The sequence below is a fragment of the Photinus pyralis genome, unplaced genomic scaffold (assembly GCF_008802855.1).
Source record: "Photinus pyralis isolate 1611_PpyrPB1 unplaced genomic scaffold, Ppyr1.3 Ppyr1.4_LG1, whole genome shotgun sequence".
Lineage (NCBI taxonomy): Eukaryota > Metazoa > Arthropoda > Insecta > Coleoptera > Lampyridae > Photinus > Photinus pyralis.
In genome coordinates this window covers 52,051,849-52,075,058 of record NW_022170249.1, presented here as the reverse complement: position 1 = coordinate 52,075,058, position 23,210 = coordinate 52,051,849, and the positions used below count along the sequence as shown (strand labels likewise).

At 36.9% G+C, this 23,210-nt stretch overlaps 3 protein-coding genes across 7 annotated transcripts in view; 1 reads left to right on the top strand and 2 right to left on the bottom strand.

Annotated features, from left to right (window-relative positions):
* Positions 1-1,130: 1,130 nt before the first annotated feature.
* LOC116159066 lies at positions 1,131-2,350 on the bottom strand. Of its 2 annotated transcripts, none has more exons than XM_031471959.1 (3): positions 2,036-2,350; positions 1,788-1,990; positions 1,131-1,744 (listed from the first exon to the last, which is right to left on the bottom strand). In XM_031471959.1, the coding sequence occupies exons 1-3, from the start codon at positions 2,139-2,141 to the stop codon at positions 1,490-1,492; spliced, it is 564 nt and encodes a 187-aa protein (XP_031327819.1). In that variant the 5' UTR covers positions 2,142-2,350; the 3' UTR covers positions 1,131-1,489. The 2 variants fall into 2 exon arrangements, with proteins under 2 accessions (XP_031327819.1, XP_031327820.1); XM_031471960.1 differs by having other exon boundaries at positions 1,788-1,987; positions 2,036-2,331.
* Positions 2,351-5,604: 3,254 nt separating this feature from the next.
* LOC116160403 overlaps positions 5,605-23,210 on the bottom strand; it is a 36,868-nt gene continuing 19,262 nt past the window's right edge. The window contains exons 1-2 of one of the 3 annotated variants that reach the window (XM_031473588.1): positions 14,327-14,641; positions 5,605-8,103 (exon numbers count right to left, since the gene is read on the bottom strand). In XM_031473588.1, the coding sequence (XP_031329448.1) occupies positions 6,433-8,085 (1,653 nt within the window). In that variant the 5' untranslated portion in view covers positions 8,086-8,103; positions 14,327-14,641 and the 3' untranslated portion in view covers positions 5,605-6,432. Of the gene's footprint in view, positions 8,104-9,015; positions 9,039-14,326; positions 14,642-23,210 lie in introns of those variants that run through there. The other 2 variants (XM_031473586.1, XM_031473587.1) reach the window with 2 other exon arrangements.
* Positions 5,693-21,839, top strand: LOC116160404 (protein amnionless). Of its 2 annotated transcripts, none has more exons than XM_031473590.1 (6): positions 5,693-5,811; positions 19,860-20,090; positions 20,136-20,771; positions 20,818-21,001; positions 21,332-21,500; positions 21,553-21,839. In XM_031473590.1, the coding sequence occupies exons 2-6, from the start codon at positions 20,033-20,035 to the stop codon at positions 21,631-21,633; spliced, it is 1,128 nt and encodes a 375-aa protein (XP_031329450.1). In that variant the 5' UTR covers positions 5,693-5,811; positions 19,860-20,032; the 3' UTR covers positions 21,634-21,839. The 2 variants fall into 2 exon arrangements, with proteins under 2 accessions (XP_031329450.1, XP_031329449.1); XM_031473589.1 differs by lacking the exon at positions 5,693-5,811 and adding an exon at positions 18,981-19,117.

Here is a 23,210-nt window from a genome sequence, read left to right as displayed (position 1 = left end):
ATATCCTCATGAAACACTAGTTTGTGTAATCCCAGAGATGAGAGTACCTTCGGTGCGAAAAATCAATCGTTTTTAAAGGCTCCTTCCACTTACCTGCCAGGAATGCTTATCGGGATTCCTGAAACATGTCATTCTGCCTTCGTGTAATTGCACGTATCTTTGCCTTGCTTCTTCACATCGGCCCTTTACCGTTATTCGGACATTTCCCCATTTGGCATGAGCACTGCGGCGTCTCTATTGAGTGTAATCGACCACGCGAGCTCTCGAAGAAAGCTCAATGTGTTCACTTAGTTTCAAACCGGATACGTTCTAATGAATGAATGGTGTTTAAATTTATATTTGCTGACCACCTTTGTCAAGAATCGCCAAACCCTTCCATATTCATCTTAAAGTAACGAAACGGACTTTTCCAGTGGCAACGGCAACCAAAGTAGCCAATGTTACAATTTTCAAAACGACACTAAGCTCTCTTATAATCTCATTTCATACTACAAAGTGGTACAGACTAGATTTAATTGAACTAGAATTTTAGACGCGGAACATGGTTTAAAAACTACTGCACAGCCTGCACTTTCATCCCTTCCCGTCGTTCAATATCTAAAGCATAATGATAGTTAGTTACGCCTACGATTTTGTGAACAGTTACTGAGTAAAAGCAAAAAGGACGATAATTTTTGGATGTTTCATTTAAATGCCTATGTATATAAATTAACAGAACATGCATTACTGGGCCACTGAATTTCATCAGTGTCCGTTACACAATCCTAAAGTTACTGTATGGTGTGCAGTGTCTTGTCGTGGGGTGCTTGGACCTTACTTCTTTGAAGATAAAAATGGTTCTATGTCACGTCTCGGTGGAGGCATTTTTTGCTTCGCGGCTTCTTGCTTTTCAAATATTGACATTCAGCACACCTGGTTGCAACTTAAGATGGAACCACCTGACACACTGCAAGACTTCTCCGTGTGCGACTTCTTCCTATGGGGATATCTAAAGAGCTTTGTGTATCAAAACTAGGCTAAGAAATCGTGCCGAGCTCACATTGCGTCGCGGAAGAATGTGTTGGGCACAATGGACATCAGCATAATAATTTTCACTCTTGTGTAACGCATTTTCAACATTAAAACAATAATTTTCACATTTCGTTGGTTTATTGTATGATTATTTAATCTCTACGCCACCCTGTACCTATATGTTTGAAAAAAAATAAAAATTTAAACCAGTGCATACAAAGAAATGCATTGTTCTGACATCCGAGATGTGCAAGTGAACCTATAACCAGGGTCATGCTTTTAGTGATTCTGTACCTAATGTTATTTTGCACTGTGGCAAAACTTAGCATTAGAGATCTATTCCACGTAGGAACAAGTAGCGTAAATTAAGATTTGCATAATTCCATATTACTAATTGCGTTATTTAATTTTAATTATTTAATATGTTAAATTGCCATTAGGGATCCTAATTTATCTACTAATCTACATAATGAAACTTCTAACAGTTGTACGTCAAGATTTCGTAACTATCGAAGGATGTGTTACGTCCCGGTATCCACAATCCATTGTTGGGTACTTTATCCGGGAATGTAGTACCGACAATAGTCTGCCCGTTAAAATTAATCCTACCGATGTTAACCGTTGCGCCCCCCTCCGCACCTCCGACGACTAGATGACAGTCGGTGAGGAGATGATGACTGTCTCTTTTTGTGGGTATCCACTTTAGCTTAGCGCTATGGTCTGTTGCAAGAATCTGCAGTGGTAATTAGATTTAACATGAGATAGCTATTGTTTACCTTCATGTTTTTCTCAAAAATAAGCTCTTTGTCGCGGGCCGAGGTGCGCAACTGGTGGCATCCGTTGTAGATGGTACCTGGAAGCAGTTCGTAATTGGTGGAGTAAACCTGCCCGATGTACGTTTGGTGTCCGGACTCTCCCTGTCCACCAGGGAATGCGTCATACGGAACGACACCGAAGTAATCTCTCCAGTAGTACCCTGCTGACATGCAATTAATCGATGAAACGACAAAGACATGGAACTCACCAAGTTCGTAGTACGCGGACGTGTTTGTGGGGCACGATGTGCCGCATGGTGAAATGGTATACGCCAAATTCAGGCAGAAACAAACCATAAAAACGACTTGAAACATTTTGGCAAACAGGAGAACGATTTCGCGCCTTATATAAGTTAAAGAAGTTCGGGGTTATTAATTTTGTTTATGGTTTAAACGTGTATTTGGTACATTAGTAAACAACCTTGATTCGAGTAAGGATGCGCACTTTCCTTCTTTAACGGCAAAGAATGTAAACGCACGTTGATGTCATAACGACAATTATTGTGTGTCAAAATTTCGTAAGTCTTAAAGTGAAGCTTGTAGTTGTACCAGATCCACAAACCATACAATCTTAACCACCACCACCGCACTCTCGGCCAATGTGTAAAAGATGTTCGACTTCAGATCCTCCATTCAGCATCATCGTTTAATAGTCTGTAATTCAGCAGTTCACAGTTCGTCTGTTCTTCTTTTCATTTCAGATTAGATTGCCTTTGTTCACATATCTGCACTTGTATTTCGGCATAAATGGTTGCAGACAAAAACCCATATCCTTTGATATAATCTAATTAATGTAGGTAATATTACCGGTCTTATCCAAAGAATGGAGTTACGCTTTGCGCTGAATATGCTTTCCCATTAAATATTGGCCAATAGGTACTCTTTTTTTTCGGATTAATCAACGGAAGGTGTTCTTCACCTTTTTATCATAATGAATTGATGATGGTGCTTACTGGGCACTGTTCTAATATGTGCTAGTAACACGCTGATACTTGACAGACAAAAGAATGTAAAATTTTAAATTTTCCGATGCTAGTAAACAAAATATCTTAATTCTAGCAATATTTCTGGGTACTTAATAGCCACGCCATGGGGCATTATACCAAATAAGGAAACTGCTGACCAATGTGTCACCTTACCACATGTTAATACATACAGGTTACTAATTCTGTACCAGTGCTGTACAAGTGGTGAAATTACATAGGAATAGTGCTGGCCCATCACAATCACTTATTGTGGACATTGTAAAATCATTATTACTAAATAAATGTTTTATTTAAAAACTAAAAAAGAAGTTACATGATATTAATAATTAAAAGTAAGTGCATTAAAAATCACGATTACCAGCATTTCTGAAACATATAAGTAACCCTTGAGAAAATATCACACTTTTAATTAACTGAAAATGACACCTATATTTATTATAATATTAAATTTCTGAAACATATATTCAAAGGGCTATAACTTTTGATCTAGTAGCCCGATCTTGTAACTGTTGTTATTATGGATTCTACAGGCCATCTTCTATAAGAAAATATTTTTTTCCGGTCGAAATTAATTTTGGTGCTTAGAATCCAAAACGATTCGTACTTTTTCGATTAGACGTCTCAATCAAAAGTTATGGGCAAAAAACCAATTTGATGGATTTGGTCCTAGTGGTTAAAAGTTAGTGGTAGAAAACTTATTATTTACGGTACAAATTAGTACAAAATGAGTACAAAATTATGGTACAAACGTGTTTAAGAATCTGAATATTTGGGGTGGTGGCGTTTAGTTGCAACCCCAATGTAGATTTGGTCCTAACGATTAAAATGTAGTGGTACAAAATTTGATATCCGTGGTACAAATAAGTACACAATTAGTACAAAATAACGGTATTAATAGATTTGCTATCCTTTTTAGTGGGGGTTGCAACTTAATGCACCCCATCATTATGACCGCCTGAGGGGTCGTTGCCTTATTCATTTTATGAAAAAAAATAAAAAAAATAAAAAGAAGCACAACTCTTATAAACGTGAAATTAGTAGTTAAATTCCTGAACAAAAGAATGTCTGCACTTCCATGCAAATGTACAATAAGTTGCGAGTGCTATCCAGTCTTTACCGTTTAAATATTCTTTGAACTCAACAAGTGTCAGCACATTTTTATGTACTTAGGTATTTTCTACGAATTGTTTTCAATATTGGACAAACCCCAACAAAGTGAAATAGGTCTTCATCTTCCTGAAAATTACATAATGGAGCATAATTTTCTTTGTTCGTAATTGTATTTATTTAGATATATATCAATTCCCCCCTGACTTTATAAAAGATCCAGCTAATATAATTGCCAACAAGATTAAACATATTTGTTAAGTTGATCCAGTTCTTTGTATAGGGGATGTCTGATACTATTAACCGCTTTTAGTCTATATTGTTCTTTAACATCGTCTTTCAGCGCACTTAATATTACACTTGCCTCCATACTCCCACTTATAAGATCATTGGTGTTGAAGCCATATTTAACACATAGGATGTTCCAATCAGGCTTTTGTTTTTGGAAGCGGATCGAAGATATAAATGCCTTTTTGCCAATAAAATCGATATGTATTGAATTAGGTACGTACAACTTTGTAAGAAGCAGGCCGATTTGGCTGAAATTTTGTATCAATTTTCCTTCTAATGGCACGGAAAGCTGAGAAGATTTGGGAAACGATTGGAAAAGCGCTTTTGGCTATAAAAATTATACTTTTATTAAACAAGAAAGCAACAAAATTTTGATTGAAAGAAGGCCGTGTAAATTTCAGGTCACGTCTAATGTTAATTAATTTGAGAGCTCGCGTTAAGAAGTTATCACTATCAGTGAGTTGATTGTGTGATTAAACACAGTTGCATACCAAATAATAACTGTGCAATACATTGATTAGTGCGATTGGTGAGGCTCCAGCCGCCCCATTGGCTGTCACTTTTTTAAAAGCAATTTAAATTCGACTAATGGTCGGACGCCCAATCTAAATAAATTATAAAACACTTTGATTTAGTCCACGGAGTACAAAAACGTAGGTTATTTATAAAATTATAACGCTTACGTGCTTATATTTGCGATCAGTGTATTTGAAAATATTAGTAGTCCCTAGTCCGGTGGTTTGGACAGCTATCGGTCACGCATTTAAGGAATTGCGTAGACCCAATACTTTTACTAATGTTTCTCTACATTTTCTTGTACTTTACAGTTTTCAAGGTTTAAAATAATGCACACAGGATATTCGAGTGCGATTGTATGGGTAACTTTGTTGTTATCGAAGATAACGATTAACAATTAAATGAGCAAAGTTTTGCATTTTTGTGTTCCAATAAAATTCCGTTTAGAAAATGTAATAAAAGCGGAACAAATTAAAGGTAATTTTAAAAAAACCTGAAAGCCGTCAATTTACAAAGAACTAAATACACCGCTATAAAATCTAATAGTATCCCCTTCACATTCTGTATATATTATGTACATTATAGGAAAAGATTGCTATACGTATTTAAAATCTATTTTTTTGTGATACAGTGAGCAAATGCTTAACAGCGTATTGTCATTGAACATGTTGTCCATACCAGTATTGGTCCCGTCCTTGTGATTACGATCTCATTGGTCAAAATATTTCGATAAACTTTAACTCAAATGTTTCTAATAATATTACACCTATATAGGATGTACTTCAATGATCATTTAAGTACTCGTATAAAAAATAGTAACGCACGTGTCTAAGGTCACATGATAAATTCTTTTTAGATTTTTATGACAAAGGTAAAAAAAAGGTTAAGTATTTAATACCTATATGTACATATACTACATAATTTAAAACCTAACGTTTTATAGTGATACAGTTTAGTGCTTAGGGCAGACTTACAAGAGGAAGCTATTTCTATTCGACCCACTGCCCGTTCTTTTTACTGTTTTGTGGCATTGTTGCAGGTTGCAGCCCTGTAGCAACATTGGTTTGCACTGCATCCCGCACGGTGTAAGTATGCGACATTTTAACACCTTCCAGATATCTTTAACTCCATAAAGGTAATGTCATTCTGTACCTAACATAACGTATCTCTTATTATGTGACAATTGTAGCCTTGCGTACCATCTGTACAATGTACATTGCTCACAATGTCTGCAATAATACCAGCAATATTTACTTATTCCCCTATAGCACACCCTAATTATCACAACAAATAACTTTGACCACTGTTGTAGTCGTAAAAGTAAAACAAATATAATCACAATATAATACATGTACCTAAAACTAAAAAGGCACTTCTTAATTGTATAATGGCTAAAATTTGAGAAATAAACTAGTTACATTCGTAACAGATGGCAAAAGTGACTGGACCCGTCTCGCCCAAGCGCCTTTCACACCTATCATCGTAAAATAATTGAGCAAATTAAATTCAAAGCTCCATCGGGATTGTAAACCACTAATCGATATCACAATAAACAGATAAAAATAAATACCTTAAAAATAATATAATACAGGAACGGTTATTTAAGAAGAGTTTCATTTTAAGGAACATCCATTTCATTCGCGAAACTATTAGCACACATCAGTCATTTTCAAGCACCCAAGCACCAATAAAGTGCAGTTGATTTATCATCTGCGATCTTCGAATTTTCTGCCCACGGTGAAATAGCCTAAAGTCCTAAGGGCGGTCGATACTCTCGCAACTAACGGTTGTTTAAACTTCCATATCGTTACGTCCATTACGCTGTTCTTCTTAAAATCCTCGCAGCTCTTCTTCAAAGTTTTGACACAATCGGCGCGATAGTGGTGAAGTTGGGCGTCAGTCGTGTCAATCGGGTAGGAAGTACAACCGCTTCCCAGGCAGGCGAGAGGGTAATGGTTGTGTAAAATGAGAACTTTTTCTGTATTATGGAAGCACTTAACGTACTGGCCTGGTTTCGTGAAATTCTTCGCGCGGTAGACGTGTTGCAGCATGTGCATATATCGAGGAATTTCTTTAAACCAGCCGTGGTTATGCAGCAAATCGTCTAAGAAATATACGTTGCGAACGTTATAGGAAGCCCTCTCCTCTTTGTTTATCTTTAAGGCCTTGGGTAGCACACGTGCCATCAGCTCCTTCCACGAAGTTCCATCTACAGGCATGATCACCTCGTCAATGTCAAGCAGCGCTATGTATTTGTATTCGTACATATGTTTATAGAAGCAATCGTTGTATGGGATCACCTCATTCTGTCTTTTATGATTGGTTTTCTTTGTCAAGTAAAGATGTTGAAATGAAGGGCCGTTGGGCTGCCCACCCGCGAGGTTTATCGGTGTAACCTTTACCTTCCCCTCCTTCTCGTAGTATTTGAGCACCTTACTTATATTCGGATGCACCTGCAGCTCGTAGAAGAAGATCTTATCTGCACCTAGCAGATTGAGCAGCTCAATCCACTCGACGAGCCTAACAGACAGGTCTTCGTGTAGAAAGTCTAACCCCTTAACGCATACTGCGAAATCTTTCTTCTCCTTCGGTTTATTGTAAATAACCCTCAGATTATTGGTAGAATTATCACAGGCCTTTTCGACAAGCGAAATCGATTCAGGTACTGCATTCCTATACTCGGCGGGAATTACACAGGCTATGAGGTAGGGTTGGTATATTCCCTGTTTGTAGTTGCCCCATTTTTTGTACCAGATGTACTTGTATTCAAAGTTTTTCGCAATTACCGGTTCCTTTTTGCCGTCGAACCAAAACTGGCAGTACGTCGGCACGGTAGGCTCTATTCGATCTATCATGCCTAAGATTCGTACGGTGGGTCCCAGACGATTATTGGGTCTGGAGTCGAGGTACGCGCCGAATAACTGAAAGGTTCCGTTTGTAGTCCTCAGCGTCTGCCAGTATATATTGTTAAACTCCAAATCAAACATGCTAGGGAAACGCGCGCACGTGTTGTTAAAGCCCATGGGTTTATTCTTGTTCTTGTTCCAGTAGGCGATGGGAAAGTTAGGCATTCGCTTTTGTATGTCGTCAACAAGCATATCTTCGGATAAACTCGGACTTTTGTCAATGAAAGGCTCTTCGTCGATCGCTTCGGTAGTCGAGTCCGCATGTCGGGTCAGTGGATCCAAACGTTTCTGAAGTAGTAAGCGGCTGTTTAGATGCGGTACGTGTACCTCCAGTGGTATACTCTTCAGTTGTATGATGGCGAAGATGACTAGGCCCCACAAAAGGAAAAGGCCTAGTACTCGAGTTATGAAACGTCCACCACCAGGGCCCTTTCCACCGGAGCAGCAATTCATTCTATACTTGATGTAGATCTGAAACAAAGAATCCATTGTAGTCCAGATCTTACTCAACCCACTTAGCATAAACCCATACTCTTAAAAAGTTGCAACTCTATCGTTAGTAGCGAGGTGAGGGAAGGCGGTTCTGTGAATACTTGAATCTTACTCAAATCAAAACATCTAGAATGGGACATAATGGCGATACCTGCATCATTTAAGGGAAAATTTTTACAATGACGATATAGGTTGCAAATTCTTCCGAATCTGATGGGATTCTGCGATATGTAACTAAGAAAAATATGTTTGCTAGAGAAACCAGTTAAGAAACTGGCCTGCTTTCGAAGGTGACATGGGCTGAGTCGCACATCAGCACCAAAGAAGCGAAATATTTTGATGATTAGGACGTATAGATTACCCATTTTAATTAATGTTTTGAGTAGACTAGCAGAAGAAGATTTAGTAATCATAGAAGGAATATTACGTAATGATAATCTGGTCGTGTCGTGAATAACCAGTACTTTAATTAAAGGACCAATACAGAAACAACCAAATAAATCTCAGCACATCATGGAATACCCCGAGCGAGACCCCGAGTGTCCGGAGACCCTCGTGATATTAAAATTTAAAATATTGAGAAAAATATATAAGTATTTATTGGTATGTATGGTTTATATTTGTTTAATTCAAATCTCTAAAGCTGTTTGTATCGTTTTGTGTATTTTTATACTTCTTGTTACCTACAATGATGGTATTTAAAACGGGATGTTTTCCATTTTACTAAGCGCGATCTATGATACAAAACTATTCGCATTTCCGAACCGTATGATAAAAAGCAACAAGTTTTTCTTTTTGGCGGAAAATTGGTGGAAAAGAGTCTTGCATTTCCGACTACCACAATACTATTTAGAAACTCAAACTGGAACTAGTAATACAACTAAATCTTACCCTCATTATGGGCCTCAAGATACTACAACCAATATTTTATAAAAAGGTAGGTACAAGGCGACTATATTATTAGAAAAAACGAAGTCGAAGCGTAACACGATAAGCAAAGGCACGTATTATGTTCAATATCACAGGTCAGTACCACACAAAACTCACAAAACAACAAAAAATTGGTACCTACTCGATACCGCCCTGGTCAGTGATCCTCGCAATTGAAACAAATTTTATGACGAACTTTACTGTTTTCCCGCTTATCTAAGTGGCATTTTGACCTAAAGGTCAATATTTTTATCTCGAACAAATAACTCTCATTACTACACGCCGACAAGAAATTACATTTCCGGTGGACCAGCGCCACTGGCATACACAATTTATTGTTATCCAAAGGCGCCCGAGTATACCAGATCCTCTATTCACATTCAGATCTCTACTCCACTACTAGGTAATAGTAGTGTCGTCTAAGACCTTCCCCGAAAACTACATGTACGATCACCGTATCGCCAATAAAAAAGGAATGTGGGATATAACACTAATTACGATAATTGACGGTCGCAGGGCGTCCACTTTCTTTCACGTTATACTTTTTTAAAGGTGCTCGATGACCTTGCAAGGTTGGATGGTTCAAAATCCTGTTAGGAATTTCCTCGCATCGAACTGTAATTACAATTAAATTATTCCTCCTTCATATAGATTTTTAATGTAGCGCAAGGTGCCACAATTATTAATCGCGTACAATTAGTCGGTCGTAACGCCTGGTTGGGCAGTAAAACCCGATTAATTGCGACCTGCATGGTTTTTATATTAATGAAACAAGAATTGGGTCATAATTTAAATTTTTTAATTTTGCAATACTCGAAACTGTCGGTAAACTAACCTCAAGCAGTCTTCATGATGTCTCGAAATGGAACATTTAGATTTTTGTTTGTTTGTGCAGAACTATACATATATGTATATGCGATCAAAAAAGAGTTGCTGTCGAGTCACCTTTGGAATTTTTGCTTACATGGGACATCGTATTTAATTGGAACTTTCAAAAGCGGCTCCACGTCAATCCTTTTTTGATCTCCCGTTATAAACTTATAACATGGATCTCTTGTGAATTATAGCTACAAACTAGCCTGTTTACTTCAATAAATAAATTATACACTTGTTAGATCGATTTATAATCACGATGGATTTTTAAAACGCTAAATTGGTGTACAAAAGGGATATAAAAATATCAACCACAAATCTAGTGGTTCTCAACAGAAATGGTAAGCTGGGAAGTATAGCGAAAAATGAATATTACCATTGTATAGGTGTATATACAATGATATTAGATATACGTTAAACCACGATAAACACTAGCAGGTGGGTCCACAATAAATGCGCTAATTTTCACCAACCGATAAAAATGTTGCTTATTGTTTCTTTTGAATACTATTTTAGGCAGGGAAGTTGCATAATCGAAATATTATTTTACTTTTTGGCACATATGAACATTGTGAGCCAAATACTTTCCTTTTTTCTTGTCGTCCCATCAAAATTGATCTCTCAACAATCAACGATCGTCGTATGCATTAGAGAGGAACGGGAAGGTAACTTTTAGTCTGAGTATATTATGTTTTTCTCGTTTTCTAAACGTTCGCCTGAATATAAATGACGACCGCATATGCGTCGTATGTAAAACATGCGAATCTCAACTTCTTGCCTAGTTTAAGTGCAGACTTCCTCATTGGCAATCAGCTTATATATGCGGTACCGTTGCTCACAGAGTTTTTCCTTTCTTCTCGAACAGAATGACTATCATATCAACACATTTCTCAATGTATACATTTAATTATATAGATAGCTCCCGTTTGCACGCAGCACGCCACATTCGTTGATGAGGAAGTTACAAATAACTATTGATTAATCAGAATTGTTCATCAATATTAGAGACGGGTTATTAACTTGGACACGCACTGTAATTAAATAGTCATTTGCCTGCCTTATTCATCAAGCGGTTGAATCCACCTGGGCTCAAAATGGAGTTTTTCGTACATTTACCTACATAGTAAATAGAGAATCTATTGATGGTCATCTTTATTGGGTTGATCAATACCGTTTTAATATATTCTAGAGAACGTCACTACTTCATGCAAAAAATGCATGAACTAATCACGTATGTTAAGTGTTTACATAGTTCTACATAAGAAATAGTAAAAGGTCAAGGAGACAATTGCAGCTGTGAATTAATCAAATGTGTTTGTCACATTTGAACACTACATTTATATAACCTTATCAAATAGTGTGGATGGTGTGCGTCGAGATTTGCGTTATGATAACATATTAAAAAAAAAGGAATAAAATTAGAAAAACTAACGTTCAAAGTAAATTTTGATCTGGGCGTATGATGAAATGTTTAATCCACAACTAAAATCAACATTTTTATTTTATTTTCTTATTAGGGGCTTACGCCAAATGCTCGGAAGTACCTAGATTAAATTTGTGTTGAAACGGAAGCAAATTAAATGGCACGATATGAAAGTTCATCAGGTCTATATAACTAGCCAATAAACTTCGAAATTCGAGAATCTATAAAATAACAGGAGACGAGGACAGAATTTCTGAAAATTGGAAACTTAAGCAATAAATCTCACTTCTTATTAAACCAAAGGGATACGGAAATATATAATAAAGTTGGCGCATCACAGGATTGTTTAGGAGGGTGGCTAGTTAAGAGTTTAAATATGAAGTAAATCATCAACATTGGATCAAAGATACGTACTTAGAGAACAATATTTTAAAAAAGCTCTTTGTTCACCCCCATTATTAAAGAACCCACACAACACATCAACGTTTAGTATTCTAAGATACAATATTTAAAAAAAAAGTAGTCGAAATTCAAAGCTTCAAAACAAAGAGCCCCTAGACCGAGATGTTTAGGTATAAATGACATACATCATACATCGATCGATAGACGTCTAGGGACTGAGAACCTATAAGTTGAGAGTTGCAGTAAAATACAAGCGCGTCGCCAAGTCGTCAAACCAACTAAAACCAAGTGACAGTGCCTTATTCAAGGAAGTACTTTCGTGTTAATTGTTTCCCCGTCTCATAGCAAAGACGCTAAAACGCATTTAGAAAGGAAGACGATTCCTCTCGTGTAACATTCACTTGACATTTACCTAACGATTCTGCATTCGGAATTGAGAGCATCATTTTAAACTTGCAATGAATGACGCAACATACACAAAGACAAACGGCCTGAAAAAATTAGGGCAATCGGTGCCCAAAGGTCCGAACGGGCCGGCTAATCGAATGAAAGTTGATGAAACAAATTAAGAACAGCTTCACTTAATTATCGTTTGTTAACGCGATGGATTTCTAAATTGAAATGAAATACTTTCATTAGGAAGACACAATTATGATTAAATCGTGTCGTAACCTCTAATTTTTTGCAATTAAATATTCTCGCCTGGTGATCGCTGAAAGTGGACTTTCGACTTAGATCTTCATTCTTCCCCTGTCGCAAGGTCGACGTCACCAACTGAAATTTGGTCCGTCGAGACTGCTGGCGATTAATGCGCCTGAGTCAGTCATTATATTTAGAAAATTGGCCTCAATTATTTATTTCCAAATGAATGAAAGTGAATGCCACAATTATATTGTGTGCTTTATTTATTACCATATATCACAATAATTATAATTTACAAATTTGAGTGATAGTGGAGTGGAACGCAAAGAGAAAATCGAGTTTTTTTGTTCTCAAATCGGAAGTAATTGCGTTAAATTATTTGTGACTGAGGTACATTAGGCGCTACCGCCAACGGTTGTAGTAGGTATGTACCTACTTACATGCTGAAATTTAAAAAAATATCTTATATAGAAGTAAATATTTCCCTAAGTAGGTAATAAAATGGGGTTGGTTCGTAAGTAGGTTAAAGTAGCTGTAGTTGCTCGACGTTCGTCTGCATAACAGAAAAACGAACGAGATCAGAAATGATACTGTTTCTGCCAGAAACAGTAAAATTCGACTACTTACTATTAAGCCAAATTAATAAATGAACCTTTCGGATACCTATATAATTAGCACACAAAGAAAGCTATAAGAAAATACACTATTTTCCCTACACTTCATTATGGTTATACTTATACAAAGTTGAGGAATAAGTGCATCAGTGATTGAGTTCACGCAATTTGTTTTGGAAAAATGATGAGATTGCGATAATGTATAGTTTACTTGAAAATTGCATTTTGATGTCGTGATAAGTTAAGTTCTAAGTCGTAGTGTTTGCAGCTTTAATCTTAAGGCTGGGTGTCATAACTTAAATTTAAAGAGCGTTCGGGGTCGTTTAAAGTCCTACCAGAACCTCAATCTGTAGAAATATTAGAAATTGTAGTAGGTAGCACAAAATATTACATTTTGAGCGTAAAACGAAGCGACCTTGAACATAGACCCACCATCAAATGTATGCATTGAAATAAGTAAACTTTACCTCTATTACAACTGTTATTAACTTTTCGCATCAATAAGTAACAAGTCGTCAATTACATCAATTCTTATAGTCACTTAACAAAAAAAAAATAAACAGTACACACGTCGGGATTTGCATTCACAAAAAAAAACATTGGATACCATATGTTAACATAATTAAAATTCCCGCTAATGATCTGATCTAAAAATTAATTCATCGCTATTATAATAGCAAATCGAATTTATCAAACGGTACCTTTTTTCTTATACATTAGGTACAAATGAGTAAGCTCAGCACGGCATACCGACCCACATTAAAAAATAACGCTAAATGTTTGTTAACCTAAGTCATTTCCGTATTGGTGACCGATTTGCTTTTAGTTTTCAAAACCATTTTGTTCCTCGTTTATTATTTTCCATCTCATCGAATCATTTCGAATTATCAATATTTTGACTCAATATTACTCATACGAGTATGACAATGTTTGTCAATACTCAAATTCAAATTATTTTATTAGGTACAGAGTAGGTAGGTAGGTACCTAAATTTGCACCAAAATGTGTTGGTAGTTAACCCACAATTTGGAAGATTGATTGAACCATTTTCGGATCAGATCTCAAATTTTAAGTTTAAATAATTGTCTTCTTTCTCTTATCTTTATAAAAAGATGTGCGGCAAGCATAAGTAGTAATGTCGTAAAGATTCTCATAGTTACTTACGCCAGTCTGAAGCAACGCTTTTGGAAACATCTTATGTGATAGATCTGATTGTACCTACTCATAACCTACCTTGTTAATTTTGAAATAAATACCTCATTACAAAAATAGAGTAGTAGGTATCATACACAATGGTATAAGAATAAGTGTGACTTACCTATTCCGCTATGTCCAAAAGCAGGAAGCTGTAGGTACGTCATAAATATAGCACACAAACATGGGGGAGCCTTACAATCAATCTTATCCAAACGTAAACAGTAAACGTTACATAATATATTGGCGCTACTACTGGCACATTAATGGTGCCCGCAATATCAAAACAGGTTTTGGCAGTAGCCCAAAAAAACGCTCACATCAAGACTACTCTTGGATCTGAACTGGAGTAAAGATTCGCAATTAGATGTTTCGTATTCAACAGTACGACGCAATCAAGAACGTAGCAGTAACTAAAACTATTTCGAATCTGCATAGCAATTAAGGACGTTAAAAATTACCATTTTCGGTTTATGTGTTTATCTTAATCGACTTGCAACAAAGCAAAACGATCTCGGCCTTAATCAAGAAATAGACGACAATGCATATAACAATTAATTTGATGCCAATTAAAGAAATTTTATTATACATTGGCGGCCACCTTATATAGGGATTCATGATCAAACAATTGTAGCGGAATCAATTAAAAGTGCATCGCGAAACCGCAACTCGATTTAAATGGCGGCAATGTTTGAGCATTCCTGATTAACTAATTAATGGGAATTGGGATATGTGAAATTTTAGGGCTGTACTGTTTGTATTCCTACCCAAATGGATTCGTTCCATTGCGTGACATGCAGAGAGTGTTGAGGTGTATCCCACGGTCATAGTTTATTGGATAAGATACCGTCTAATAAGCCTCAAAAAACAAAACAGCCTAGGTTTGCAAGCATTAACTTACCATTAATTGGTTTTTTTAAAATGTAGAGTTGTTTTTATTAGAAATTGAACTACAAACTTCTATTTTACTCATATTCTCATTATAGTTGTACCATTTTTGCAGCCCTGCTGTTCTATTGGATGATTATGCATATGTTCTTCCTTCGTTTTGATACTCTTTTTATCCTTGAGAAAGTTGAAGAGTTCATAATTCATAAGGTCTCGGTGAATAAATATTCTTTAATGTGAATATCAAAACACACAAAACTATGATGTCAAAGGTAGTCGATGCTTAATCGGAGGTCGACACGAAAAAGGCTATTCAGATGTAAAAGGAGTATGCCCGACCAAAGGTATATTCATGGAAGTGTCGTTTATTTAATGTATAAGTAGGAATGCGCTTAGTTTATATTATACTTGTCGGAATACCTTATTACAAATTAATGTTAATAATCAGGTTCGCGGTTCTCCTCAGCTAAAAATTAGTGAAAATTGTGGTACCAGTAAACAGTAATCTCAAAATGTGAGACAATTTTTCTCATACTGCTGTTTTTTTTTTTTTTTTTTTTTTTTTTTTTTTTTTTTTTTTTTTTTGAGGGCATTAACTGCTATGGTCATATTACCCCAATTAGGGCGCCCCCAAATCTCTCACTACACTTTAGATCTGTCTGTATATACCTATTTCTCTTAGAAAACTTAGGGTACTTTTTGCATTTATCGTTGCACAGAAGTTTTCGACATATTCTCGATTTAAACTATGCAGCGCCCTTTCGTTGTTATACATGGGGCATTCCTGAATTATGTGCCGAATGGTTACAGCAGTCCCACATCGTTCGCACTGTCGGGCAATCTCACCCTTAAGAATGTGTTGGTGCGTTATCTGCGCATGCCCTATTCGCAGTCGGTGCATTTTTACATTTTCTTCCCTAGTGGCCTGGTCTAACACATAGAGTTTCCGTACATCTGGTTTTATTCGGGTCAGGTGAGTGTTACTTTCAGCCCATTTTTGTTGCCACATTAACCGGTTTTTCTTTTTCAGGTATTCTCCTAAGTCCAACGGATGTATAAGGTTAACATCAATGTGATTACTTAACGCAGCCTGGCATGCAGCATGGTCTGCTTGATCGTTTCCAGGTATACCAATATGACTTGGTACCCATATAATAATAATTATAGCCTCTTTTCCATTTAAGAACTTGAGAATGGACTGGCATCTTTTCGTCATCGCATCAACAGGATATATTTCAGAGATCCCATTCACTGCTTCCATACAATCTGTGACGATGATAACATTTTGTCTATCGCCGATGGAGCAATATAACAACGCCTGCCACAGCGCATATTGTTCGGCAAAGCGAATTGAGGACCACGAACATAAACTCCATTCATAGGACTCTTCTCCAATCACCATCGCACTTCCAACACCACTCTCCGTTCTAGACCCGTCAGTATAGATGATTTCATACGAAGGATATTCATTACATATATCTTGGAATTTCTGTATATAAGTGTTACTGTTTGTAGTTGACTTTTTGTATTTCGCAAGTTCCGTTCTTATTTCGACTGCAGGAGTCATCCACGGTGCAAACTCTTGTGTAGTGTTTTCCAGTATTTCCGGAAGAGCGATACCTTGCAATTGAATATCCTCATAAAACCTCACACTTGCTGGTCTAGTAATAGTAGGTCGCATTCTATAAGCATTTTTATCCACACTGAAAATTATGCTATTAGGGTAACGGGGTAATGACAGTAGTTTAGCCATGTAACAGTAAGTTAACTGTTTTCTTCTCGTATCAAGTGGTGAAATTCCAGATTCGCAATGTAAGCTGGCTACCGGACTCGTAGGAAATGCTCCTATACAATACCTTATAGCAGCATGCTGCACAGGATCTAATATTGTCAGTAACGTTTTACGTGCCGACGAATAGGCAATGCTACCATAATCCATTTGGGATCTTATGAGCGCTTGATAAATTCGAATAAGGCAGTTAGCATCTGCACCCCACTTGGTATGCGCTAATACTTTAAGTATGTTGAGACTGTTGACGCATTTAGTCTTCAAGTGCTCTAAATGAGTTCTCCAAGTAAGGGATCTATCAAACGTGAGACCAAGGAACTTAGCAGCTTCCGAGCATCTGATGTTATGGTTCGTCAGATACTGCTGTTGTAAATATTGCCAATCTTAAAATAATATGGGATAGGTTTTTTACAATTTTATTTTTCAATTTTTACAAAATTTTGAACATCTTTACTCATTTATTGTTACATCACACTAACTAACACACTATCATTGACTAATATTGGGGGGTATTCTTGGGGGTATTAGTCAATGATACTATCTAACAATTTTATTGTCGTAGAAGATAGAACCTTTCCTTTATAATTTATCTTCTGTACACTTTTTCTTATCTATTTCGGACACAATCTAAATACGATCACTAAAAAGTTGAAATTTACATAAAATTGGTCTACCCTTTAAATCTTTACAATAATAAATCAGAATTCAGAATCAGAATGGACATAAGTCTGAAATTGGTTAATAGTACAGCTATGGCCGGTTGGTCGCCTTGGTGTCCAAATTGTTAAACTGTAAAAGATGGTTTGTATTTTAGTACAATTGTATTTAAAATATTTCCGTTTTCGTATGCTAAAAGGGGAAAATAGAGAGGTGTCGTTTTCTGCATTACCATCCGTAAATCTTTCTCGTTTATGTTTCTCTGGCCCTGTTGTCGGTGTAGTTCAAACCTTTGAGTACTTCAGAAGTGCGATAATAAGAATTCCACTCCTGGCTCAGTAGCACATGTAAGCAAAAGCAAACACTACCATCGTACTTGTTGTTTCCATTTCTGCTAGAAATAATCCAATCCAAAGCGCATTGAACAATGATTTTACCCATACCTACTCGTAAATAATAAGTCGTTTTTCCTAACATGCGTTGTGGAGCGCAAGTTACGTCGGATATCCGTTGAAAAACAAGATCGGGAAACATTCTTGCGAGTTCGTGATCTTAAACCTTCAGTTTTATTAGTGAATACATCTCTGGTAAAATTATATTTAACATTAGGAATTGCTTCAGCACCGCCCCAAAACCCAATTCTGCATGTTTTTTAAAGGCAGAATTCGCATCACTTAAAAAACTACCTTCCATTCCGTATGTAAATGAGATGAGACCATAACATCAGTTGTGTACCTTTCGCATGCTTCCAAATTTCCCACCATTCCGTCCAACAATAACTTTATTGCTCGACGTATTTCAAAACAGTTTCGCAACATCTTCTACTCGACTGACACTCCGTCTATTAAAGAATTCTACGGGAACGAATTAATCGAAACGAGAATTTACCAGAGAAGCGATAATTTGTATTGTACTGCGGAGACCCACATTCGTGATTTGTTTAACCAATTCTTCTCAAATTTTAGGGTAGGATCCTTCGTATTTAATTGAAATTGAAGCAGCACGTAAAACATGTATTGCACATGTGCAACGCTAACTTTCTTATTTGTCTCGTTATTTGTGGTCGGATTTTTACAAAATTTTAACAGAAGTTGCATCTTACAAATGTATGCAAGTCGAAATGTGCTTTTTGTAAATCGTTTACAATTACTTTTTTTTAACTTGTTTGGATGATGTACATTTAGTAGTATGATTTTGGCAAAACTTTTTAGATCTGTAACTCTCCGTTCATTAGAAATAATCGATGACTTCAAATTAAATATCCTTTTATAGCCAAGAAACGATTACCTAATCAATTCGTGCGCATTATGGAAATTAAGCAAATAGCGCGACCATAGATCCTGAAATTACAAGATGAGATCAAAAATCGTGTATACGCAATTAATATTAGGAGGTTTCACTCATTAGGCGTTAAAAAAGTTTAGTCGAAAGGCAATCGCTGAATCATATCTAATAACTGACCACTGAATTTGATAACGAAACCGCCCCCTTTCAGTCGATCGAATTGCATTCCTCGCTAAATTGTGCCGAAGTGAAGAATGCCGGCATTGTGGTGGTTATTTATGTTTAATAGTTTTTTCCGTAAGTAAGCTGTGCCGTAGTTGATATGTGTGCCACCTGGCAATTTCTTTTCATAATTATTATATTGTTTCCACTTGTATTATTCAGGACAAAGTTAAAAATAAGGTTTAAAGTAAATAGGAATTGACAGCCGAGGTTATGCAGAATTGTTAATGACGTACGATTGCAAACTTTAAGCAATAACTTTACACATACCATAGATTAAATTAATCTATGCACATACAAAATTATATTGAAAGTAATTGTGCTTTTGACGTGATGATACCACATTTTAAGTACCTATACTGGTACTTATTTTTTTTGAACAAGATACGAAGTATCGCGCATACGATTTAAAGTAGGTGAATTTTTTGCCACTTCGCTCGTATTCGGAAACCAGACTTTTGATCCGGCTGATATTCAATAGCACTGATCCTTGATCCTCATAGAAATCGATTGGCGAAAGTTTTGACACTGCTGTCCCTTATATAATCATAATATAATCATAATAATAACGTCTTTATTAGATGTAAATCTAAAAGGCGAAGTTCACTTAAGGGCACATCGCCACCAGGTGTTCTTCCATACATATAGCTTACAAAACATACTACCTAACCTATTCTACATGCAAACATAGTAAATATGTAGGAGACCATAATGAACTTGTATTAAATTAATTTAAATAATAATTAATTATTAGTATTAATACTATACATATATTTAATACGATAGAGAAATAGATTAACGTTTCTTATTGCTTTAGTACCTACTTTGAGCGCTAAGAAGACGTGGAAATTCAATAACGACATTCTAAATCCGACACACTGGGAAAATGCGGCCGGATCTTTGGACTGTAACGGGTTCTTCTTTCCGGAAATTCTCGGATCGATCGGCAGCGTAACAAGACTGGTGGCATCCGAAGTGACACTTCCACTGATGGGCGAACTGGAGATACAAAATGGAGGATACATTGAACTATTCGACACAAAGCAATGTAAGTATCTTTTCAGCTGCCCCCAGTTTGAGGGATGGCTTACAGGTGTGCGCGTCAAAGAAATCGTGCCGAAGCACTGGTTGGATCCAGAGAATTGGGAATCGGGTGACAATGTGGCAGTGCCCGATGTGGAAAGGGTGCCGTGTGAGCACGATGATGTTGTCTTCCAGAACACGGTAGCCGTCTACTACCCCGAGGTGCCAGTTTCGGTCAACTCAATTGAACTTAATAGCGTTAAGCTCAGCCAGACGCAATGGCAGAATTTTCTTCAAACGGACTACGGCATTGAAGAATTTCAGATGCTGGTGGAATCGTCCATTAATATCGAACCAAAAGTTTGCGCGGCAAAGAATGGCTGCAATTGCCATCCCAGTGCGGAAATTGAGGAATGGATCTGCGACCACGTACCCAAGAAGCCGTCACCGGGTTGTTTCCAACCCATTCGGCCAGTGGGATTTTGCCAAGATATCTGTGGCGGAATCGTCACTGTCGAAGTCGCTCCTACTTTCTCATTGGAAACGTTTAGACAACGTCTGCCAAGGGGAGACCGGGTCGATATCCATGCGAGCAAAATAGCGATCAAAGGGAGACAAAAGGTGCAAGTGGTTTTCGCCGAAAAATACACATACACGGAACGAAGCCAAAAACAAGCTGAAGAGTTTCATGCAACGCTCATGAAAGGTGAGATCATTCTCGCGCTGATGTAAATTCTTATGATGTTTCCCAGATTTGGATAAATACAAACTGAAAGATGCCGTTTTGGTGTCATCCGGATATAGCCTACCCGAAGAATCAAAGGGTACCACCGCTGTAGTGATTGTATTTGGTACTTTAATTGGCACCGTTGCGGTTTTCTTCGGTCTCTACGTTCTGTACGTCGGTCCGCTGAGGGATTACGATCTTCGCTCGCGGTTAGTGTACAGTACTGAAGTTATTGGTTTGCCTGGTGTTGCGCATATAAGTCGATGCGTTCGAGAACAATCGGCTTTCTAATAACATTGCAATTACCCATTAATTGTGTCATAAAATTTCTCAAATGATAATTTTTGGACATTTCTCTAAAGGGTAACGAAAAATTCAACTTTAAACATTTGTTTGTTGTATTTAAAATTCAAACAGTCGGGCTTATCGTCTTCTGAACAAGTGATCACGGCGCACCACTGACAACGTTGTGCAAACTAAGAACTTTCGAACTGTAGGTACATACCTACATTACCGATCCCAAACTCAGAGCTTTGCAGATTATCGATAACACAGCAACTGCTTGGTCAGAAGACGCCGTTTTTCAGAAAATTTGACAACGAGGGAGTTTCGATTGCAGCCTCAATGGTCAGCTTGGACAAATCTTTCGATAACCCGATGTATGGCGCAACAGAACCATCGACAAGTGACGCCATCATCGAATATGTTGTAAGTACTTTGTAACCAATTGCCTTGGCATCATACTGTATGTAACGTTTAGACAGCAATGGAGGAACGAAGTCAAGGTAAAGGGTACGTTGCCAACGTAATCGCCGACGTACACGATATCGACAAGGACTGATGTGCGTGACCGTTTCTTTAATGACAATAATTATCTATTCATGCATTGTCGTCTGTTCAGCTTCCTTTGAAATATAAAAAAAATGACTTTGTAACGTGGATTACTTGCTAGCCCAAATTATTTGCATAATACGCATTGGCTAACGGTGTATCACTTCTGAGTCTAATGAACCAATAAACGGTGAACTTTGTGGACCTATTTCTAGAGCAAGTAGTCAGTTTTCCAATTCTGTTCAAACCTACACTCATAGCTGCGTGAAAGATGAACAACATTTAAATTCATCCGCTTTACAAACATTCGCATTTACTGTCAGCCAGCCAGCCACCCAAATAAGATTAAAAGCTACCTTTTTACAAATAAATTTGCAAAAATGCGCTAAAAATTGTTTGCAGAATCCTGCAGAAATTTAGGATCAATTCCGGATAAACGCAAATAATATTTATAAGCATTCAATTTATCTTTACTCGCCATATTATCCACCGAAATTTATATTACATTTATATATCGTTAATTCTACCAATATTACAAAGGGAGAGTCTACTTTGGCTTACACAAAGTAGGTATAATTGAATGAAAATACTTTTCTAAAAGAATAAACAGCATCGTACCTACTTCCTTTTCTGAATTTAGCCCCTTGACGAGTGGCGACGGCACCCATATCTTCTCAACCAATTTTATTAGTTACAAAGATTTTTTAGCTATAGGTCTCATTGTTGTGACAGCGATGTCTCTCGACCATTCCTTCGTCAGTCTGAACTGAGTAGATAGCAATTATACCGAAAGGTGAGGTTAGAAGCAAAAGGTTTTTTGCACCCTGCATTAACTTTCGTTCTATTCTCATTTCTATAACGAGGTTATCATTTTGAATAGTTGTTAAGACTATGCATATTGCAATTTCCTACCAGTTTTGCAGCTGAAGAATTCAATGAAACAAGACCAATTGAGTTTTCAGGATTATTTATAATCGAAATTACCTACATCACTCAGTGGCGTACGTAGAAATTTATTCTGGGGGGGATTAAACAATTCGTGGCACATACAGTCACCCAGTGCGTACTAGAAGGGGGAGGGTAAGAAATAGAAATTGGGTTGCAGGTTGCTGATGCTGGTAGTCATTTATCTATTTATTATTGTACAGGCGAAAATGATTAGATTAGAACGGTATTTTATTTCTTACTGCTGACAGGCCCCTTTATTGCTTTTGCTTTAATTAGTCAACGAAAACTTTGAATAATAGGTATATTTATGGGCAAAAAACCAATTTCGACAAAAAATTCAAAGGGCTGTAACTTTTGATCTAGTAGTCCGATCTTGGAACTGTTTGGAATTATGGATTCTACAGGCCACATTCTATAAGAAAATATTTTTTTCCGGTCGATCTGAGACAATTTTTTTTTCGGGGCAAAAAAAGGCAAGGTATAACCTTCCTTTTTTTCCAAAAATCGACTGCACCAAAATTTCTCGGGAAAAAATTTTTTCTGATTAATTTGGGTGCGTAGAATCCAAAACAATTCGTACTTTTTCGATTAGACGTCTCCATCAAAAGTTATGGGCAAAAAATTCCTGTTTTTATAATT